The sequence below is a fragment of the Euprymna scolopes genome, chromosome 34 (assembly GCF_053919585.1).
Source record: "Euprymna scolopes isolate OS-2025 chromosome 34, ASM5391958v1, whole genome shotgun sequence".
Lineage (NCBI taxonomy): Eukaryota > Metazoa > Mollusca > Cephalopoda > Sepiida > Sepiolidae > Euprymna > Euprymna scolopes.
Window position 1 is genome coordinate 67,332,606 of NC_136515.1, and position 20,526 is coordinate 67,353,131.

The window sequence follows — 20,526 nt, forward strand, 5'->3', positions numbered from 1 at the left end:
TTATCTGGCCTATATTTAATAAACCCATAGTTGATACGGCTCGAAGAAGTTGCACTTGAAATAAATACGAATCTGTAGCCAATAATGTGTGTATAAATATGAAAACTATAACACACACACACACACACACACACACACACACACACACACACACACACACACACACACACTGTAACGGGAGGAAGCTGTATATGCCTCCCGCATTTACTAAGTACACAATATATTGTAGTTTACATTGCACTGTAGAGAACCTACTATTGATTTTATAAAATTATTTTAATATGATGGCTTGAATTAAAGTTTTAAATGCAAAAGTCAAGTATCATGGTTCAATTGTACTCTGAACAGAAACATTCATTTCAAAGGAACTCTACTTGTATTAAGTCACTTATTTTTTAATCTGTATTTTATATGCTTCACCAATTCCACTCTATCCCTCTCACCGCCCCTCCCTCCCCCCTCTCTCCTGTATATCTTTGAATCAATTGTGTATGAAAAGAAGAGTTTCTTTCCTCCCACTCCATCAACCTTCTAATTGCAGTCAAGTTTTCTCTTGATGCTAAATAACTTTGTGGAATGCTTACACATAAGTGCTCTCGCATGCACGTATGATGTTAGACTGTATAGGCGTTAACTTTGGTCAAAATCGCCTGGTCCTTCTTTCATAGGATATCTTCGATTATCGATACACATAAAAGACAGTCCGATAAAGAATAACTATTTAAGAACACTGCCAGGTACATGAAGTGCATTTCTGTGAAATTTCCGAAAATATCGGCCCAGCCGTTTAGGAGTCTACAGAAACTTCCTTTCTCTCTCTCCCACACACACAGACAGTTTATTTATATAACAGTAGAATAGAGTAAATAGGTGGATAGATAGATAGATAGATAGATAGATAGATAGATATGTGCAAAATTTCGTGTTTCATGATGTGAAGTAGTAAGCAGTCGTCTTTAGAAATATTACAATGTGATAACAGTTCAGTTTTTTAACGTTTCTAAATTTTTAGATGAGGATTGGTTGTCTACATATTAATACGATAGCGTATGCGTTATTTTCGGTGTCACGCTTCCACCCGGGTCGTTTAATTGTTGTTTACTTCCATTTCTTGTCATAAATAATTTTTACAAGAATTCTTCATAAGTTTTGGTTTCGGTTTCTCTTATAGCTGATGGTACTTAAGTCATCTATGTTTTTATAAATAATTTTATTAAGAATTCTTCATAAGTTTTTGTTTCGGTTTTGATTATGGCTGAAGGAACTCAAGCAATTTATCTATCTATCTATCTATCTATCTATCTCTCTCTCTCTATCTATCTATCTATCTATCTATCTCTCTCTCTCTCTCTCTCTATATATATATATATATATATATATATATATATACATATGCATAAATGCATATATATTTTTTATTTTTGAAATCGCAACTTTATAATATATAAAAACCGATAGAACATTGACTCTATAATAATATATACAAAATCTGCAAGAATTAAAATATCATATTTAAGCGTATTTTACGACAGGTTTATTCTTCCATGCGTTCGTGTTAGCTTAAATAAATACTTTTGCAGTTTTAACAAAAAAAATCTATACTAGTATCGGAGCGTCTCCATTTACGCTGAACATCTACAGAATGTTAACATCAATATATGACATATGAATGAGCCCCCTGTGGAATTTTCACAGGTCCCAATAGTTTCTATTATTTGGATATTCACTTTGAGTGCCATTTTTAAAAAAGACTCTCAACGTGAGCACAGTAGTCAGAAGAATAAAAATTATACGAATAATTTTATGTATCTTGCATCTTATTTTCACAAAACCCACGTATATAATATACATCCACAAAACCCATATAATATACTTTCAGAAAACCCACATATATAATATACTTTCACAAAACCCACACATATAATATACTTTCAGAAAACCCATATAATATACTTTCACAGAACCCACATATATAATATATTTTCAGAAACCCACATATATAATATACTTTCAGAAAACCCACATATATAATATACTTTCAGAAAACCCACATATATAATATACTTTCAGAAAGCCCACATATATAATATACTTTCAGAAAACACACATATATAATATACTTTCAGAAACCCACATATATAATATACTTTCAGAAAACCCACATATATAATATACTTTCAGAAAACACACATATATAATATACTTTCAAAAACCCACATATATAATAGACTTTCAGAAAACCCACATATATAATATACTTTCAGAAAACCCACATATATGATATACTTTCAGAAAACCCACATATATAATATACTTTCAAAAACCCACATATATAATAGACTTTCAGAAAACCCACATATATAATAGACTTTCACAAAACCCATATAATAGACTTTCAGAAAACCCTTGATAGCATCTTTTTCCTTTAAAAGCATACACTCACAATGGCAGAATAAAAAAGCTTAAGAGAAGGAATCGTAGCGCATCGCCAACAAGATGTGGGCTTGTGTCTGATCAACTCAAGCTGGGTAATCTGGCAGAGAGTGTATGATGTCGAAAAGCCCGAAACACTTGATGACGCCAGGATGACATCACTGAGGACACGTCTTGTAGCAGAAAAATGCGTGTTACGAACCGAGCTTTTTTGATGCTTTTACGAGTAAATTATGATTTGTTTTTTTTTTAAATAATGAATCTGTATCAGTTTGAAAGAAATATTTAAAAAAGATGCTCTCAAGATTTTTTTGAAAGTCATATCTACGTTTCCCAATTTTGTAAATGAGGATTCACTATTTGACTTCTTCAGATGACAGTTATCGCCATTAATATTATTTCCACAATATTTTGGTAGATGTAACGATCGCCCAAGTATATATTGTCGAACTTTGGAATATATCTATAACTATATACGTGTACATATATATATATATATATATATATATATATATATATATATATATATATATATAACTATATATATATGTGTGTGTGTGTGTATGTATGTATATAGATAGATAGATAGATAGATATTATTTCCACAACATTTTGGTAGATGTAACGATCGCCCAAGTATGTATTGTCGAACTTTGGAATATATCTATAACTATATACGTATACACACACACACACACATATATATATATATATATATATATATATATATATATATATATAAATATATATGTGTGTGTGTGTGTGTATGTATGTATATAGATAGATAGATAGATAGGTAGATAGATAGATAGATAGATATTATTTCCACAACATTTTGGTAGATGTAACGATCGACCAAGTATATATTGTCGAACTTTGGAATATATCTATAACTATATACGTATATATATATATATATATATATATATATATATAACTATATATATAACTATATATATAACACTATATATATGTGTGTGTATAGATAGATAGAAAGATAGATAGATATTATTTTCACAACATTTTGGTAGATATAACGATCGACCAAGTATGTATTGTCGAACATTGGAATATATCTATATCTATAACTATATATATATATATATATATATATATATATATATATATATATATAACTATATATATACATACATATATGTATGTATATATATATATAGATAGATAGATATAGATATATATAGAGATAAAACTGACCTAATGTACTTATATACTTTTATAGATTACATTTTAAGAATCTGTTTTAAATTATTATATGCAAAAAATATTGACCTCCTATATTGATATACTTTTATAAATTACTTTTTAAATATTGTTTTTAATCATTATATAACACGCAAAGAACAATTGTCCGTATATATTGATATACGTTTATGGATAACATTTGGAAATCGTTTTTTTTATTTTTATATATACAAAGTAAACTAATATTGACTTTATACATTGATAGACCTTTATAACTTCCTTTTTAAATGTGAGGAGGATGTTGTAGTTTATCTTGAAACTTTGTGTGTAATGTCAAAGGATGGTTTTTAAGCCAATACAATGTAATTCTTCGCCGTTTCTATACTTTTATAAGTATTTGAAAATATTGAATAACAATTATATTGACTATTAATTTATTTTATTACTTTAAACCCACGACAACCACACTCTGGACACCCAACAGGTAATAAAGAAAATTAGTGGAAAAATTGTCATTCAATATTTTTTAATATATTTAAAAGCGTACAACGGCGAAAAAATCGCATTCTATTGTCTTAAAGAACATTCTTTAATATTTTTTAAAATAATTTTTAAAATTATTATATGAAAAGGCAAAAACAATTAGCCGTAGATATAAGTTTATGGGTTATATTTTTACATCTTTTTTATATGTGCAACGCATATCATATATATTGAAGTTATACATTGATATATATTTTTTAAATACCTTGTTAAAATCCTTTTTTTTTTAAATTATTTTATGACCACTCCCTCCAAAAAATACAAAACAAATATTGACTTCATATATATATATATATTGAAAAATTGTACGGATTACATCGGAAAATCTGTTTTTAAATTATTATTATTATATATACAAAAGAAACACATATTAATTTTACATGTTGGTATATTATTATATATTATATATTACTTTTTAAATATTTTTTAATTTTTATATAAAAACAAAAAAATATAGTAATTATTATATATACAAACGAAACACGTATTAAATTAGATATCGATACATTTTATATATTACTTTTTAAATATCTCTTTTTAATTATTATATAATAAAACAAAAAAGTTATCATTATAAATACAAACACACATATTAAATTTATATATTGATATATTTTATATATTGCTTTTTAAATATGTTTTAATTATTATATAAAAACAAAGAATTATAGTAATTATTATACACACAAAAACACATATTAAATTTAGATATCTATACATTTTTATATATTACTTTTTAAATATATTTAATTATTATATAAAAAATGTAGAAGTTATATATTGATACATTTTTATATATTACGTTTTAAATATTTTAATTATTATATAAAAAGAAAAAATATATTAATTATGATACACACAAAAACACATATTATATTTAGATATCTATACATTTTTATATATTACTTTTTAAATATTTTTAATTATTATATAAAGAATAAAGAAGTTATTATATATACAAAAGAAACACATTAGATGTTGATATATTTTTGTATATTATTTTTAAATAACTTTAAAATTATTATATAAAATAAAAAATTAAAGTAATTATTATATATAAAAACAAACAAATATTAACTTTACATATTTATATACTGTTATATATTACCTTGTTAATATCTTTTAAAAATTATTATATAATAAAAAAAATTAAAGTAATTATTATATATACAAAAGAAACAAATATCAACCTTATATATTGATGTACTTTCATAGATTACATGCATTCTTTTATTATTATATGGAAAATCAAACAAATATTTACTGCATATTTATAATATTTTTTATAGATTTTATATTTATAATATTTTTTTATAGATTGTATATTTATAATATTTTTTATAGATTTTATATTTATAATATTTTTTATAGATTGTATATTTATGAATTTTTTTATAGATTGTATATTTATAATATTTTTTTTATAGATTGTATATTTATAATATTTTTTATAGATTATATATTTATAATATTTTTTATAGATTGTATATTTATAATATTTTTTATAGATTGTATATTTATAATATTTTTTTATAGATTGTATATTTATAATATTTTTTATAGATTGTATATTTATAATATTTTTTTTATAGATTGTATATTTATAATATTTTTTATAGATTTTATATTTATAATATTTTTTATAGATTGTATATTTATGAATTTTTTTATAGATTGTATATTTATAATATTTTTTATAGATTATATATTTATAATATTTTTTTATAGATTATATATTTATAATATTTTTTATAGATTGTATATTTATAATATTTTTTTATAGATTGTATATTTATAATATTTTTTTTATAGATTGTATATTTATAATATTTTTTATAGATTATATATTTATAATATTTTTTATAGATTGTATATTTATAATATTTTTTATAGATTGTATATTTATAATATTTTTTTATAGATTGTATATTTATAATATTTTTTATAGATTGTATATTTATAATATTTTTTTATAGATTGTATATTTATAATATTTTTTTTATAGATTGTATATTTATAATATTTTTTATAGATTGTATATTTATAATATTTTTTATAGATTGTATATTTATAATATTTTTTTATAGATTGTATATTTATAATATTTTTTATAGATTGTATATTTATAATATTTTTTATAGATTGTATATTTATGAAATTTTTTATAGATTTTATATTTTCACAATTTTTTTATTTACTGATTATTACGCTTATTCATTTTGACTGATTTATGCCTCATTTGTTTTTGCTCTTCTCCTGTCGCAACTGCTTGCTAAGCTGCCAGCAAAATACTAACACTGACTTTCTTTTTGCATGCATATTTCTTTGTAATTTCAATTGTCTTATTTTTTTTTTGTATAGTATAATTCAAAAAAAAAAAAACAGAAATAGAAACAAATTATTATGATGTAGTACACTCTCGCCAATCTGCAACCCTTGAAATCTGGCATATAGATTCGAGAATTATTTGTTTTAAATTGAACGATAAAGAAAGAAAATAGTTTATCAGACATGTGAGCATGGGAGTGAAACCTGTCCAGAAAAAGTTGAAGACATGTGTTGTATAAAAAAGAAAATATGGAAATGGACGTGTAATGTGAATATTAAAGAGAGGTTTAGATCTGAGGACGTAGAAAGAAGACTCAATCTCGGAAGTATAAGGAGATGTGTGCAGCACAGGAGACTTCCATAGTGTGGTCACATTGAAAGGTGGGACGAGAGTTCTATGGTTAGTCGAAGTAGAACCATCGCGGTAGTAGGATCAGTTGGGTGGTTAAGGAGACCATGGGAGACAGAAAGAGGGATAAATAAAGGTAGGTTGGTTTGGAAGTCAATTTGAAAAAGTTATTCAACACGGGCCGATATGTAAAAAGGTGTCTTAAACTATGTATGACATATTCAGAAAACTGGACTTCCTTCATAGTATTCATTGTCCGTTAACTGTTAATTTACTAATCGGGTTAAGACGTCGGAATAATGTGCAGAAACGTATCTGTAATTTGATTTGAGTCACCCTTACTTCTTTTTTGTCAGTTCTTGTTTTTTTTTTTATAAATACTATTTTGGAATTTGTTCTTCAGAATTGTCTGATCTATTTTCTGCTTATTTTTTTTTTTCCTAGCTCGTTTGATTCTTCATTTTACTGCCCTTTGCTAATTCGCTATTTTGACAATGGAATTAGTTGTGACATTTTCGAGTTTGTGACCTTATTATGTGCAGTTTTAGGAGGTACACTCTCCTACGGGGGTTCTTTCTCTCTTTAAGAAGGTGCTAGTTTATTATTAATGCCCTTATACCTCTAATGGAGAATGCTACAGGGTTGCTGAGGCATTTTTACACTTCCTCTAACGCACCGGCTTTCAATTTTACATCTGTTATTGTGTCTCCCTTCTGGTTGGTGTAAATTACTAACCACAACCGGATCCATATATTATAAAATAGACAAATAAAGCTAACCGATAATTTCCCGTGATAAGTAGTGTTGTTAGTCTCAGTTTTTAATTGTCTGATCGATTCCTTGTCTCCTTTGTTCCAGCTCGTTGGACTCATTGCTCTAGTTGTCTCCACCAATCCGTTGTTTTGTATACCTCATTGTAGAGTACAGCTTCCTGTTCCAGAAGCTGCTTTTTAAAGAACGCAGGCTTGTAGAACTCCCTTTCTACTGACTGTTTTCGTCCTAATGTTAGCCTTGGTTATTTCGACAGGCATCTTTTGTCTTAGCAATAATCATATTTCCTTCTTATTAGCTCTTTACAGCAAGTGGCTTCATGCTTTGTTTGGCGCGATTTTCTTTAAAAAAAAACAAACAAACAAAAAAAAAACTCGTAATTTTAGAAAATGTCAGATTCAAGGGATCCAGATGAGAGGGTTGTGCTATTTTTTATGTATTTTTAATCTTTTATTTAAATATTTTTTCTACAACTTTATTCATGACATTTCTCTTTTTTTATACCCCTTCGCAACAAGAAAAAAAATCTATTAAAATGCCAAAGAAATACTCCAGATTTATTTTTGCATACAAAAAACAATCGTGCATTATAACCACCCACCCTGGTTCCACAAGAGTGTCTTTTACCTAACGTGTTTCTCTTTTTTTTAAATCTTTTCCGAACTACAGGTGCAGTGCAGACAAAGGTTACCTACCTGCCGGACGGTGCCGTCGTCATTGTTTTCCCGACTAACCTGACTGTTGCCCTGGAAACCCGTGGTCATCCAATTCTGGAAAGCAAGCATCGGATGCACTTCAAGAGGAAAGTGATAATCCCAAATCATTACATCCACCGCCTGGAGTGGCGTTTTTACCTGGAACGTTCCGGGAGACAAAAACAAAATCGCCTGATCGAAAGAATCGGTCGTCGGATGAGGGTAGGCCCTCACTTTTCCCGGCATGCAAACGTGCATGGTACGCATGAGGATGGATACAAAGGAAAAGCATTGCTGGTATGTGACCTTTGACCTTTTGCTGACATGTCAACCCTCAAACCTGACCCCTTTCCACCCTTATATAAAAAAATAAATAAATTGCACTTTTTCCGATACCATCCATCTTTATGTTAGGCATCTTTCATGAAAAAAAAAAATAATTGAAAAATAAGTTGTAAAAATAAGATTACAAACACATCTCTTCCCGATTTTCGCCAAGATCAAACTATAGTATCTGTTCTTCAGATGCTGCACTTCCATTTCTCGTTCTCTTTCAGTGGAGGAACAGTCCTTCACGACTGAGACATTTTTTTTAATTATTTTTGTACCTTTTCTCCACGTTAAAAAAAACGACCCTGATGTCTAACTCTGTCCCGTGGGGAGGCATTGTAAATAGGTACAAACACTCATCGCTAAACTAAGACATTTCGGTCGATGCTTTCGATTATCTTCATTTGTTAATTTTTATGTTAGATTCCCTTATCTTACATGTCCACACCGTCAATATCTGCAACAGAGATTAAACTTTCAGGTCGTTAAATGCACTAGTTCAATCATCATAACAATGCTATTTGCAATCGCTTCTGAACAATTCAGGTCGAATACAAAAAATAGAAGGCATTACTTGGGAGTCTGGAAAAAATTAATTATGCCTTTTTCGATATCATCCATTTTTGATATGTCAGGCGCCTTTGATAAAAGAATAATAATAATTTCAATATAAAACAGGGTATTGTATGAACTTTCTTTCTCATTCAGATATTAGTAACTTTGTTTATGCTCAACCATTTGTAAGTGATATATTTAGAAGTTAAATTACAAAAGGACAAATTCAGAAAAAGTGGAACAGTGATTCATGGAATGGTGGATAAGGATGGGAACACACTTGTAAAATATAAGGACAAAAACACATCATTAGCACTGAACTAAGATATTTCAGTCGAATCATTCGATTATATTCATTTGTTCGTTTGGTATGAGATGCCTTTAGTTTTATTCATCTGTTGCCCTGCTTACCGCTAGCTAATATTATATATATGAAATTAGAATATATATATATATATATATATATATATATATATATATATATATATATATACACATATATATTAATTTTTTTAATTAGTTTGTTTTTGGAGGGGGGGAGAAATCAAGTAGAGGGCTCTATTATAAGGAAAATTCGAAAGTAAGAGCGTATTATTTATATTTTGTTTAGAGAAAGTTTTAGATGAGATAAATCATTGGTACCGTCGGTTTTAAACCAATACTTATCTCTGAAGAGATGAGTATTGGCTGAAGAGAACTTGACATGGGTTTCTAAAACGGTCCCTAATTATCGGGTTTGAAACCGACGGTACCAATGACTTATCTAAAACCTTCTGTAAACACAATATATATATATATATATATATATATATATATATATATATAAAATGTGTGTATACTAATATTATATATATAGATAGAGAGTTTATATATATATATATATATAAAATGTGTGTATACTAATATTAGTTTATATATATATATATATATATATATATATATATATATATATATATATATATATATATATCTTTGTTCAGAAAGATCAGAATATAGGTCTTTTATCTTCTGAAATATGTAGAAATAAATATTGCTTTTCCTCTCTCTCTTCTTCTTCTATCTATCTATCTATCTATCTATCTATATATATATATATATATATATATATATATATATATATATATATATATACATATGTATGTATATATATATATATATATATATATTTATTTATTTGTCCACTTGACTGGATCAGATTCTAGGAATTCTAAGAATAACAGGCTAGCACTCTACTAAGAGGCTTACCCATGAGGCGTCTGAACTTTCCCTTGTAAAAATGACTGCAGAATTTGAAATAATCATACCAAAGATAAGTCTGATTGTTTCAAGTATTATTTTAATACTAACCCAAGTAAAATAAAAACAGTAATTTAACATTTTAGGTCAACATCCTAACAGAAGTAATAAGACTTTTTCGGGAGAAATAGCCCTAGACAAGTCATAAAGCCATTAGATGTAAGGAGCTAATAAATAAATAAATAAATAAATAACCAACAATGCCTTAGTATTAGATAGCTAGATTCTGACGAATAAAAACAATTATTTCCCCTTTGTGAGAAACATCGATTATGGAATGTGAGAACTAAAAGAACAAAAATAAGGGAAGCGAGAGTTACGATGCTGGCGAAAAAAACCCGAAGACATGATATGATTTATTTTCGAGCTAACACTAGTATTTTTACATTTCAGAGTCCATATAGTAACCCTTTTAGTAAACTGTTAGACTGCTTTCGTACACACACACACACACACACACACACACACACACACACACACACACACACACACACACACATATACATATATATATATATATATATATATATATATATATATATATAAATATAAAAGCGAAAATGTATGTATGTATGTGTGTTCGCTTTTTTTGTGTGTCTACAAAAGGCTTCTTTCAGAGAAGCGGTCTGTCGGTTCTCAACTTTTTAAAACTTTTTATATCACATAGAAATCATAATATCTCACAGTAAACAACGAAGCACCCTTGTCTATTTAATTTGTTCGATTTCGGGAAGATAAATATTCAAGATTTGTCGCTCGCCGCATGTGGGTTAGTCTTTTTCCTATAACATCTTGGGGGCGTGGGGAAAAAAAAGCGTTCAGCAGTAAATGAATACTATCCCGCAGTCAAAATTGACCTCACTAACTCATTAAAAGGGGCACCTGCTAAATCCAAGTAATTAAATAAATTCAAACGCGTTTCCGTTAGCATCTCGCGGTGAGGCAATGGTTAACGTCGCACGGTTTGTTTTTTTTTTCACAACTTTGCCTCAACGGTTCGGGTTCAATCCTCATACTTACTTTTTTACCCCCCCACACACCTCCAAACACCCGGGCAACGCCGGGTACCCCTCGCTAGTATATATATATATATATATATATATATATATATATATATATATATATATATATATATATATATAAGACAAAATGCTAATAAATTAAGAAATACACATAGAATTCAATTTACTTACTTCTGAAAGAGTCTAACCCCCACATAAAGCAACTCAAATTGTAGAAACAATCACAAATTTCTTAATTCTTTTATTATTTTTTTATCCATCTCCACGGTAGTTCATATTCTGTGGATATTTATGCACAATTATAACAGCTCTCGAAATTCAGATCGGTTACGCATTTATTTATCCATATTTTTTAATTATTATTTAAGTTTTTGTTTCCCTATAGAGAAAGGCAGATAATCAAAGTCAATACGTTTAAGCCTTAATCCCACTAGAGTTGGCCGTTAGTCATCAAAGTAAATATGATACGCTTTTGCTCCTCTAAAGAAGAGTATAGGCTACCAAAGACAATTTTTTAAAGTTATCGTTTGCCTAAAGAGGACCATAGGCCTTCGAAATCAATCTTTTAAGCCACCGTTTGCTTAAAGACGAGCATAGGCCATCAAAGTCAATCTTCTAAGCTTTCATTCGCCTAAAGAGAAGCATAGGCCATCAAAGTCAATCTTTTAAGCTTTCATTCGCCTAAAGAGAAGCATAGGTCATCAAAGTCAATCTTTTAAGCTTTCATTCGCCTAAAGAGAAACATAGGCCATCAAAGTCAATCTTTTAAGCTTTAATTCGCCTAAAGAGAAGCATAGGTCATCAAAGTCAATCTTTTAAGCTTTCATTCGCCTAAAGAGAAACATAGGCCATCAAAGTCAATCTTTTAAGCTTTCATTCGCCTAAAGAGAAGCATAGGTCATCAAAGTCAATCTTTTAAGCTTTTATTCGCCTAAAGAGAAGCATAGGCCATCAAAGTCAATCTTCTAAGCTTTCATTCGCCTAAAGAGAAGCATAGGCCATCAAAGTCAATCTTTTAAGCTTTCATTCGCCTAAAGAGAAACATAGGCCATCAAAGTCAATCTTCTAAGCTTTCATTCGCCTAAAGAGAAACATAGGCCATCAAAGTCAATCTTTTAGGCTTTCATTCGCCTAAAGAGAAGCATAGGCCATCAAAGTCAATCTTTTAAGCTTTCATTCGCCTAAAGAGAAGCATAGGCCATCAAAGTCAATCTTTTAGGCTTTCATTCGCCTAAAGAGACACAGAGGCCATCAAAGTCAATCTTTTAAGCTTTCATTCGCCTAAAGAGAAGCATAGGTCATCAAAGTCAATCTTCTAAGCTTTCATTCGCCTAAAGAGAAGCATAGGCCATCAAAGTCAATCTTTTAAGCTTTCATTCGCCTAAAGAGAAACATAGGCCATCAAAGTCAATCTTTTAAGCTTTCATTCGCCTAAAGAGAAGCATAGGCCATCAAAGTCAATCTTTTAAGCTTTCATTCGCCTAAAGAGACACATAGGCCATCAAAGTCAATCTTTTAAGCTTTCATTCGCCTAAAGAGAAACATAGGCCATAAGATTTTATTCGCCTAAAGAGAAACATAGGCCATCAAAGTCAATCTTTTAAAGTCTTTTTCCACGTGAAAGCAGCGTAGGGCATGAAAGTCAATCTGTTGTTTTCCTAAGGAGAGGCATAGGTCATCGAAGTTATTTTTCCATCAGACACGTCCTTGGGTTTTCCACTATCTGTCAACACCCAGATGTTCTTCTTTCCCTTTTATTCATATTTCAGTATTACATATTATGTTTTCTTTCTTTCCGTCACTTTATGCTGTTTGTATTTCTCTATGGATGACAAGCCATAGTTTCTTTCTAAGAGTCTACTCAATTAAAACCTACTTTCTCGGTGAGATCTGCTCTTTGAGATGATTTCTCATCAGGGACTTCCTCAGTTTATCGCTCTCGTTCTGTCAGACATGACTGTGTAGAAGTTCTAAATATTTCAGAATTGTATTTTGAGAGTAACCTGTACTGATTATTGAACCTTCAGCCTCCAGAAGAGTGTAGCTTTCAACTAAATTTTACCAAGTACTTATTCAGTACATGACGGGCCCATGTGGTTTCTGGCAGAAAGAATGAGACCTGTGGATTCAATGATTCCTGAGTTCGACAAAATACACCTGAAAAAGGTCAGAGGTTACATCAACCGAAACGTTGTGAAAATAATACACACCATGAAAACAGTAATGGGAAGAAGTTTTAAAAATATTAAAAAAATTTTTTTTTTTAATTCAATTTTAACCCCAAACAACGCACAGCACTACTTTGAAGTAGGGAGCTACTATCGGGGACATAAGTTGCAGGGATAAGTTGAAGGGAGATGAGTAGCAAGATGTCTGTTCACATTACACTTGAACTTCTGCATGTCAGTACGTATGGGAAAGCAGAATCCCAGAAGGGAGTTCTAAAGTCTACCAGTTCTGTGGAAGAAACTATTAGAGTAAAAGGCCTTCTTACACAAAGGGGTCTGTGTTGGGATGGGAGTTAGCTGCTTGTCAGGTTTGTCCGGGGTATTTACGTCGAGGGGTCACAAGAGCTTCTAGTTTGTCAGAGCATTCACCATTAAAGTACTTGTAGAACAGGCAGAGGGATGCAACATTTCGTCGATGAGACAGAGGCTGAAGCCTGGATGACAGTTCAGGACCTATCAGGTTGGCGACTATCTTTTGAACCCTGTCCAGGAGCGAGAGAGAAGTAGCAGATGCACCAGCCCAAATGTGACAACAGTACTCCATACATGGGCGAATGGTGGCCTTATAGAGGTGCAGGATACTTTCAGGCATAAGTAGCTTTCTAACATTCAGAACTACCAAGAAAACTAATTCAAACTGGTGGCTGAATGCAAAAATGCTGATTCAAGCTGAAGTATACCAAACCAGGGACATCCAGAGTGGGGGGGGGTGCTAGGGGTGCCCAAGCACCTGCTCATTTTACTTCTGTTTCAAAAGTTTTCAGAGGAATGTATTTTAGACCTGTGCTCCACCGAGTTGAGTGAACTTCATGTTCATTATTATATTTTTGTCGGTTCTTTCACTTGAGCACCCGCCCTGAAAAAACTTCTCTGCACGTGACTGTGACAGACTGACAAAGATTCTATTATAAACTGAAACACGACTGTGACAGACTGAAGAATCTAAAATGTTTCAATATACATGGGTTGCAATGGAAACGCTATTTGGAATTTGATATGTGGAAGTGTGACATATTGAATGATTGACAGACGAAGGCTCTGAGAGAGATGAAAGGTTGCATCTAAAATAAGGAATCGTCTCCAAGAATTTGCATTTTGTTCACACCTTTACAGAAAAGAACTTCCGACCCACACTTCTGCTTGGCATTGCTAAAACCCACTTGAATGGCAATAAAGCTTTTTTCCCATTCTTCGCCTCATTATGCATGCCTTCTAGAAATTCGGTGCTGCTACAAATCTTTTTTTTTATTCCTGACACCGTTTCAATTTTTTTTTTTTTTTTTTTTTTTTTAGCCACTAAGAATTATTCTGAATACGTAGGACCCTTTCCCCATCTCGTTCGGCACTCTTTTATTTAATAGTGAATGAAAAATAAATAAATAAATGATATAAATGAACGTCACAAAATCATACAAATCTTTAAAAAAAAAAATAATGCTAAGAACATCTGAAAACAAAATTTAAAAAAATAAAATACTACTACTACTACTAATAATAATAATAATAAATAATAATAATAATATTAAAAAAATAATAATATTAAAAATAATAATAATAATAATAATAAAATAATAATAATAATAATAATAATAATACAAAATAATAATAATAATAATAAAATAATAATAATAATAATAAAAATAATAATAATAATAATAATAATAATATTAAAAAATAATAATAAAAACAATAAAATAATAATAATAATATTAAAAAATAATAATAATAAAAATAATAATAATTATAATAATAATAATAATATTAAAAAATAAATAATAATAATAATAATAATAATAATAATAATAATATTAAAAAATAAATAATAATAATAATAATAATAATAATAATAATAATAATAATAATAATAATAGAAAAACAAAAAAAACATCAAAATTTGGTGATTTGGAGTTAACGTGTGTGGCTTCTTCTGTGTCAGATGATAATTTTTTTTCGAGAAGCAAGGGTTACACAATCTCTAACAGCACTACTAATTACGTATTATCAGCTTGCATTAGTAATTTAACCATAACCCTTGCGCAAACACCATGGCATATTGAATATAAGTATGAAATAATAAACAATTCTAAGTGGCAGTCTACTGCAATACTAAGAATACAATTATGAATTATGACTTCCATCCAACCATGGCAACAGACTAACAGGAAGCTACTCCTATCTATTAAACAAAAGATTCCATACAGATTACACAGCTCATTATCGACAATCATTCCGATGAGAACCAGGCAATTCTTGTACCCTTGAATCTGCCGGGATAAGGTGTTCATTTTGGGTAGTCCTAAGAGGTCCATTCTCCCGTGCCTTCCATCTTTGGGGTGGAATAAGTTTATAACTGAAAGTGCCCCTAACCACGGAATGCCGAAGTTGCTGTCTGCGCAAATTTTAAAAGGTAAGAGTCCACCTTTATTGGGAGTGCTTGCTTGACTCTTCCCACTTTATAGCCTTGTAGTCGTATCTTCTTGTGGTCGAAAGAAAATAAATACCATAGCCTCTTATTGTTATTCATAGATGGATCTATGAATTGTATTGAAAACTTAAGTTCAACAGACCAAACAAAATATCACAAACTTTCTAAACACTCTAAATTAATTAGAGAACTATATATATTAGTAACGTCTGGCTCAAGACCAAATAAATTGAGAGCACAATACTCCAAATGATATTATTAAACCTCATTGCATCTATCATGTATCCCATACGGATATGTTTGTTATTTTACTCATTTGAAATCCAAACAAGGCATATAGCGACTTGGAATGTAATGGGCTACTATTTGGAATACTGTCTAACAGGAGACCGTGGGGAGTTGAGCACCAAGATGTCTGTTCACATGAAATTAAAATTTTTGCATGTTAGTACTGTCCGGGAAGGAAGGAGGAAAGGGAACAAATTCCAAAGTCTAGCAGTCTGAGGGAAGAAACCATTATAGTAGAATGCTTTCTGGTATCTAAGGACTTCAAAATGAAGGAGTGGGATTTTGCTGCATGTCGGGTTAGTCGGGTTAGTCGGGTTGAGCGTGCACAAGTGCTTGGAGTTCATCAAAGCAATTTACATTAAAATACTTGTTAAACAGGAAAAGAGATGCGACATTGCGGTGATGGGACAGAAGTTGCAGTTTGGCAGACAGTACAGGACCTATTAGATTTGAGACTCTTTTTTATACACAGTCTAAGAATGAGAGATTAGTGACAGATGCATCAGAAACGAGACTCTATGGATTGGTGAATTGTTGCTTTGTAAAGATATAAGAGGCTTTACGGTGGGAGTACTTTTCTAGCACAGTAGAGGGAGCCCACTTTCTTTGCAGCAATATCCTTTCTTTTAAGCAATATCCTTATTGTATTTATTCCAATTTATGTAAATAATAGGACAGTGAATTTGAAAATTGAGCTCTCAGGTAGAGTATTATCATTGAAATGTAGTTATACTCCTGCTGTCCCTATTTATTTGCCTCAGAGTTAGACACAAGGTCGTTTTTAATGTGGGAAAATCCAGCTCCCCCAAAAAGGCCACTCTGGAAAAGAACAAAAATAAAACTTGCCTCAGTCTAAAAGGATTTCTCCTCCACTGATTGAGGTCAGAAAAGGCAAAGTGTAGTATCAGAACAGCTACTACACTGTGATCCTAACCATAAAAGGCCAAGAAACCGTTCCTGTTTACTTGCCTCCCCACAAGGGCAGAGTTAGCCACCAAGGTCGGTTTTTATTATGGGGGGGGGGGGAAGGAACAAAAATTAAAATTATCTCAACCGTGAAGGATTTCTCCTCCATTAACCGAGAACCAAAAATTAAAGTGTAGCACCAGAACAGATACTACACTTTGATCTTTTATATATAGTTTATTGCCGAATAAAGAAATACAATGTAAGGTTTAAAAACGATAAAAAAATCATAAACAAGAAACTTAGGTATGAAGCGCTATAAAGAATTGGCATAGGGGGATGGATGCCGGGTCTTTCCATCGTCTATACAACTTGTGAAATTACTCATAACAGGCACCATTTACCACAATACCGCATTCACACCATGGACTTAAACCTACTTAAATTCCCCTACACTTTGATCTTAGCTCGAAGACCAATCAGTGGACGGATCTATAAACTGTTTTTAAAACTTAAGTCTAACAGATTGGACTCAATATCTTTCTAAGCTAAGGAAGAACTTATAGATATTTGTAAAGTCTGGCTCAAGGCCACCTAAATTGACAACCCAATAGTCATGATGATCTTATTAGGCCTCATTAAATCTATTGGCAACCGTTGACACACTGGTTCCCGTTAGATCAGCAAAGTTAAGTAACGTTGAGCCTGGCCAGTTCTAAATTGGGTGACCATTTGGTAATACCAAGTGCTGTATGTGCACGAAGACTGGAGAGGCATGGGTGCCACCAGGCTATTCTTGCCCAAGACGCACTGCATGAAATAATGCAGTGCCCCCACGGCCTGAAGGGTTTAGGGAAACATCCAGTCCAAATCTATCAGGTATCTTATTAGGCCTCATTAAATCCATCGGATATCGCATGCGGACACGTAGAATATAAGAATGACTTTTATTGCATAGATAACAGCAAAAAAATAAATAACATGTCTGGAATCTTTAGCTTGTCTAATTTCTTCAGAGTTGGCATCTAAAGTGCGGCAGGTGCTTAACGAGTCCCAAGAATAAAGAGAGTATGAATATGAATTCTTGACTTTTTACCAAGACTCGCTTTATTGTTTTCGTGCCAGACAAGTATCAGAAACGCATAAAGATGAAATGTATGTAAAAAAAAAAATTAAATAACCGACTGAGAAGTATATATTTTAATGCTTTTCAGGTTTTGGTTTATCATGGGTGTTGTACAAGTTGCAAAAATGAGTCGACCGGAGATAAATTCTTGACTACTTAACAAGATATTATTTCTTTTCATACTCATCCAAGTACATCTCTCTCTCTCTCTCTCTCTCTCCCTTTCTGTCTCTCTCCCTTTCTGTCTCTCTCTCTGTATATATACAAATATATATATATATATATATATATATATATATATATATATATATATATATATATACATACATATATATAAACAATAATCTTTATTTATTTATACCTACGGACACTGGTCACTAGACATTGGCATACAGCATAATCACGTTGACACACCGGTTCCCACTGGATCACCGAAGTTAAGCAACGCTGAACCTAGTCAGTACTAAATGGGTGACCATTTGAAACTTCCGGGTCCTATATGCGCTCTTTGCTAATCTCGGCATTGTTTCCAGTCATCCTGGACTTCTCTTTGCTGCTGGACTCAAAGAGTGCTGATTCAGGAGAGGTGAGGTTAGCGATTGCACAATCGTTGCCTCATAATTACATGTGCAGCTGTCCCTACAGGGGGTATCCTTTGTCTTTTCAATTTAAAAATTTAAAAAAATTTTAAAAATTTAAAAATCAAATTTTAATTAAATTAAAAATCAGTTTCATAAGAAGGAACAACAACAAAATCAATTATCTGTACGATCGTTTCAGAAATCAGTGCTTTTTATTGTGGTATACATCAAGTTATGTAGAACAATTATATATAGTTTTTTGGTAAGCAAGGTCTCCTCATCAGCAAATTTAGGAGGGTTTTTATTGAATTTAAAAGACATCATGGTGTCTTTTAAATTCAATAAAAACCCTCCTAAATTTTAAAAATTTTTAAAAAATGTTTAAATTTTAAATTATAAATCACATTACTTAATATTGTATTAGCTCTAGGACATTTAACTATCGAGCTTATTATATATCTAAATTACAACGAGCACTTTCTATTTCCTGTATTTTAATTAAACTAGTAATTTCACTGTTACATTAAAATACACTTAGCTCTTTAGACTATTGTTCTAATCTCCTTTAAATTATATATATATATATATATATATATATATATATATATATATATATATATATAGAGAGAGAGAGAGAGAGAGAGAGATTAGAGTTGATGTTTCTGAATTTTTGAGATGAGGATTGATTATTTGTATAATTTAGATTCATTGGACTACTGTTCTAATATTGAATGTTATTTTCACAACATTTCGGTCGATGTAACCTCTGACCTTCGTCAGTTGTATCTTGTTGAACTCGGTAATGCTTCTGTCGAACTCAGGAATTTGGACTGAATTTTGAGCGAAACCCTTTATTTAATTCATGGGGGTTGCATGCTCTTGTTCTGTCAGCCATGACTGGATAGAGGCCCTAAGTAATTCGCAATTGTATTTTTTTTTTGCGATACAATTGTATGGGATGACAGATTATACTTTTCATTCTTTTGACTCTCCAGTGTATATCTGACGCATTTAGACACAGTCAATCAACCGAAAATAAGATCAGCCTATATAAAACCATATGAGATATTAACGGGTATATACTCAAGAGTCAAAGCAATGAAAAGATTATTCTTCTGTCACAGCCCTAATAATGATATATATACATATATATACATGTGTGTGTGTGTTTTTGTGTATGTGTGTGTGCGTGTGTGTGTGTTTGACCACATATATTTTCTGACATGATACATTTCATAAAGAACTGCACACACACACACACACACACACACACACACTGCAGAACATTTTGAGAATTTCACGATCTTCATCATATATACCAATCTCTATGAAAAGCGACGAAGAAAAAGATGAAAAGCCACGGCCATGACACATAGATAATCCGAAAGGCAATCTCGAAGCTCTCAGCATCCCTGTTGATTCTTTCGAATTGGCTGCGTCAATTCGC

The 20,526-nt window shown here is 30.7% G+C and overlaps 1 protein-coding gene across 20 annotated transcripts in view; it reads left to right on the forward strand.

Moving 5' to 3' along the window:
• The window catches only part of LOC145259277 (teneurin-m-like), a 694,747-nt gene that overhangs the window by 635,622 nt on the left and 38,599 nt on the right, over nt 1-20,526 (forward strand). For 17 of the 20 annotated variants that reach the window (XM_080117118.1, XM_080117123.1, XM_080117126.1 and 14 more), the window contains one exon: nt 8,297-8,619. In XM_080117118.1, the coding sequence (XP_079973244.1) occupies nt 8,297-8,619 (323 nt within the window). The remainder of the gene's footprint in view (nt 1-8,296; nt 8,620-20,526) is intronic. The other 3 variants (XM_080117125.1, XM_080117127.1, XM_080117130.1) reach the window with 1 other exon arrangement.